A 4,358-nucleotide genomic window follows, 5' to 3' on the forward strand; every position below is an offset into this window, starting at 1 on the left:
TCCCCCGCTCCAGCCTGGCCACGGAGAGGGCCACAGACCACGGGGGAGGGGGAGGAGGGGGAGGAGGGGGCAGGGGGGACTCACACACACCAGCCTGGCCACGGAGACGGCCACAGACCACGGGGGAGGGGGAGGAGGGGGAGGAGGGGGCAGGGGGGACTCACACACACCAGCCTGGCCACGGAGATGGCCACAGACCACGGGGGAGGGGGAGGAGGGGGAGGAGGGGGCAGGGGGGACTCACACACACCAGCCTGGCCACGGAGACGGCCACAGACCACGGGGGAGGGGGAGGAGGGGGAGGAGGGGGCAGGGGGGACTCACACACACCAGCCTGGCCACGGAGATGGCCACAGACCACGGGGGAGGGGGAGGAGGGGGAGGAGGGGGCAGGGGGGACTCACACACACCAGCCTGGCCACGGAGACGGCCACAGACCACGGGGGAGGGGGAGGAGGGGGCAGGGGGGACTCACACACACCAGCCTGGCCACGGAGATGGCCACAGACCACGGGGGAGGGGGAGGAGGGGGAGGAGGGGGCAGGGGGGACTCACACACACCAGCCTGGCCACGGAGACGGCCACAGACCACGGGGGAGGGGGAGGAGGGGGAGGAGGGGGCAGGGGGGACTCACACACACCAGCCTGGCCACGGAGACGGCCACAGACCACGGGGGAGGGGGAGGAGGGGGAGGAGGGGGCAGGGGGGACTCATACACACCAGCCTGGCCACGGAGACGGCCACAGACCACGGGGGAGGGGGAGGAGGGGGAGGAGGGGGCAGGGGGGACTCACACACACCAGCCTGGCCACGGAGACGGCCACAGACCACGGGGGAGGGGGAGGAGGGGGAGGAGGTGGGCAGGGGGGACCTGCACACATCAACCTGGCCACGGAGACGGCCACAGACCACGGGGGAGGGGGAGGAGGGGGAGGAGGGGGCAGGGGGGACTTCCACACACCAGCCTGGCCACACGAGGCATGGCATTCGTGCAGAGGAGGGCAGTTAGGGGCAAACAGGCTGGCAGGGGAGGGCAGTTAGGGGCAAACAGGCTGGCAGGGGAGGGCAGTTAGGGGCAAACAGGCTGGCAGGGGAGGGCAGTTAGGGGCAAACAGGCTGGCAGGGGAGGGCAGTTAGGGGCAAACAGGCTGGCAGGGGAGGGCAGTTAGGGGCAAACAGGCTGGCAGGGGAGGGCAGTTAGGGGCAAACAGGCTGGCAGGGGAGGGCAGTTAGGGGCAAACAGGCTGGCAGGGGAGCAGTTAGGCATCAATCAGGCTGGCAGGGGAGTGGTTAGGGGGCGATCAGGAAGGCAGGCAGGCAGGCAAGCAGTTGGGAGCCAGCAGTCCTGGACTGTGAGAGGGATGTCCCAGATTGGAGAGGGTGCAGGCTGGGCTGAGGGACACCCCCCCCCTTTGCATAAATTTCATGCACCGGGCCTCTAGTACCTTAATAAGGGGGAGGGGGGGAAAAAGAAGTGGGTGTCCCTTACTGAGGGGACGGGGGTTGGGGTGTGACCCTGAACTTCCCAGGGGACCACAGCCCCCCGCCTGCCCAGAGCCACGGTTTAGGTGGCTCTCCTGGCTCCTGTAGCCATAGAGGCCACGACCCCTGCCTCGAGCTGGGCCACGGCACCGTGCGTGGGGAGACCGAAGGCCCAGGATGAGACTTGCTGGGGATGGAGGGGCGAGCAGAGACACCCCCCCCGCCTCCGGCACCCCCCCCGCCTCCGGCACCCCCCCCCACGCCCCCACCCTGCACCCCAGCAGCCCTGCACCTGCTGTGCCCGCTCACCTGCAGCCCGGGCCCCGGGCGGGGGGCCCAGGAGGAGGCCGCTGGCTGTCAGCAGAAGCGGCAGCAGCGGCGGAGACAGCACTGTCTGGCGGGAGCCGTCCCGCCTCCCAGCAAACCCCATCCTGGCAGCCTTCTCCCTGCAACAGAAGCGCCGTCAGACCGGGCGGGACACGCGGGCACACGCACCCACACGCGGGCAGCGCCAGGGCAGCGCCAGGGCGGGCACGCTCCCGCCTTCGCCGCCGCCGGCCGCCGCCGGGCAGGGCAGACTGGGACACGCAGGCCCTGCCGTCACCCCGCCCGCCCCCGCCCCCGCCCCAGACCCTGCCCGCTGGGATTCCCGCCCTGAGGGCCCCGCGCCCTCCCCTCCTTTTTTCTTTTCTTTCTTTTTTCCTTTTCTCTCTTTCTTTTTTTAAAAAAATATATATTTTATTGATTTTTTTATAGAGAGGAAGGGAGAGGGTCAGAGAGTTAGAAACGTCGACCAGAGAGAAACATCGACCAGCTGCCTCCTGCACGCCCCCTACTGGGGATGTGCCCGCAACCAAGGTCCATGCCCTTGACCGGAATCGAACCCGGGACCCGTCAGTCTGCAGGCCGACGCTCTGCCCACTGAGCCACACCGGTTTTGGCACTTCCCGCCCCCACCCCCTCCTTAAAACGCAGAGGAAAACAAACGTGCTCCCACGCAGCAGGCGCCGGGCTCGGGGTGCCTGACCCCCGAGGACGTGCTGTGTGACCTCGGCCGAGTCGCCTCACCTCTCTGGGCCGCACAGCTCCCCAGCCTGGAAAAAGGGGGACGCGGACGGTCAGGTTTCGAACCCGGCCGCCGCCGCCGCCTTCACGGGGCTGGTGCTTCTAAAGCAAGTCTCCATCGGCCCCTGGCCGGTGTGGCTCAGTGGGTAGAGCGCCGGCCTGCCGACCGGAGGGTCCCGGGTTCGAGTCCCGTCGTCGTCGAGGGCACGGACCTGGGTGGCAGGCTCCTCCCCGGCGCATGCAGGAGGCAACCCATGGATGTGTCTCTCTCCCATCGAGGTTTCTGTCTGCCTCTCTCTCTCTCTCTTCCACGCTCCCTAAAAATCAATGGGCAGCCCTAACTGGTGTGGCTCAGTGGATAGAGCGTCGGCCTGCAGACAGAAGGGTCCTGGGTTCGATTCCGGCCAAGGACACATGCCCGGGTCCTGGGCTCCCTCCCCAGTAGGGGGCGTGCAGGAGGCAGCCGATCCATGATTCTCTCTCCTCATGGATGTTTCTCTCTCTCTCCCTCTCCCTTCCTCCCTGACATCAATAAAATATATATATATATATATATATATATATATATATATATATATATATATATATATTTTTAGAAATCAATGGGCAGAACAGATAGAAAACCAGGAAAACCAAGATGCCGGCATAGGTAAACGCCTAACTGCAGCCTTACACAACAATTTCAAAAAATACAACTCAAATACAAAGTGGACATTACCCAGAACTACTGTTGACAGGAAAGTCGACCGACTGGGAATTCTACAACGAGAAGGAAAGAGAAAACCAGAAGGAAAATCAGAGGAGCTGTAAAAGCCCAAGGTACGGAGACAGGCTGCGCGCGCGCGGAGAGGACGGAGCCGGAGAGGAGGGGGCGGCCGAGTGCCTGGCTGGCGTTCCCTAGCGGGAAGGAGATAAAAGCTCTGGACTGTGCTGGGCCCCAGTTCCGACAGCTCTGAACCCCAGTTCTGGGCCAGACCCCGGGGACCCAGGCTCATACAGACGGAGCCTGGGCTGTAAGGCAGAAACTAAAAAATCAATGGGCAAATATCCTCAGGGGAGGATCCACAAACACGCAGACAAATAAATAAGTCCATAAATAAAACAAGCCTGGGTGATAACACTGAAATCCTAAATGGGATGTCTGTGCCATAAATAAGGAGACCAGTCTTCCCGGTTTTGGCGGGACAATCCCGATTTTTAACAATTTGTCCCGAGTCCCGCGGCATTTTAAAAAAGTCCTGATTTGCCGAAACCGGTTTGGCTCAATGGATAGAGCGTCATCCTGAGGACTGAAGGGTCCCAGGTTCGATTCCGGTCAAGGGCATGTGCCTTGGTTGCAGGCACATCCCCAGTGTGTGTGTGGGGGGGGTGCAGGGGGCAGCTGATGTTTCTCTCTCATCGATGTTTCTAATTCTCTCTCCCTCTCTCTTCCTCTCTAAAAAATCAATAAAAAATATATTTAAAAAAAATAAAATTAAAAAGTCCTGATTTTTGGAAAGAATCTTTTAAATCTTTTGGGCTTTTTTAAAACGCCGCGCGTGACGCGGGACAAATTGTTAAAAATCGGGACTGTCCCGCCAAAAGTGGGACGTCTGGTCCCCTTAGCCATAAACCCTCTTAGGACCCATCCAGGAGGCAGGTGGGGGCGGAAGGCAGAGAGCTGAGCCCCCCACTCCACCCCAGGAGTCACCCCCCACCCCCATTACTTAGTGAAAGAACCTATGATTTTTATCTGGGCACATGGCCCCCCGGGAATAAGGCCTCCTTCCCCGGCCTCCGTCCCATTCTCTGCGACCTTGGCATTCAGTCC

The 4,358-nt window shown here is 62.0% G+C and overlaps 1 protein-coding gene across 3 annotated transcripts in view; it reads right to left on the reverse strand.

Moving 5' to 3' along the window:
* CEMIP (cell migration inducing hyaluronidase 1) overlaps positions 1 to 4,358 on the reverse strand; it is a 115,984-nt gene that overhangs the window by 56,782 nt on the left and 54,844 nt on the right. For 2 of the 3 annotated variants that reach the window (XM_084869033.1, XM_084869031.1), the window contains exons 2-3: positions 3,267 to 3,307; positions 1,793 to 1,929 (exon numbers count right to left, since the gene is read on the reverse strand). In XM_084869033.1, coding sequence (XP_084725159.1) covers positions 1,793 to 1,913 — 121 coding nt within the window. In that variant the 5' untranslated portion in view covers positions 1,914 to 1,929; positions 3,267 to 3,307. The remainder of the gene's footprint in view (positions 1 to 1,792; positions 1,930 to 3,266; positions 3,308 to 4,358) is intronic. The other variant, XM_084869032.1, reaches the window with a different exon arrangement.

This window comes from Pipistrellus hanaki (assembly GCF_964339955.1).
Source record: "Pipistrellus hanaki genome assembly, chromosome: 21".
In the NCBI taxonomy this organism is placed as follows: Eukaryota; Metazoa; Chordata; class Mammalia; order Chiroptera; family Vespertilionidae; genus Pipistrellus; species Pipistrellus hanaki.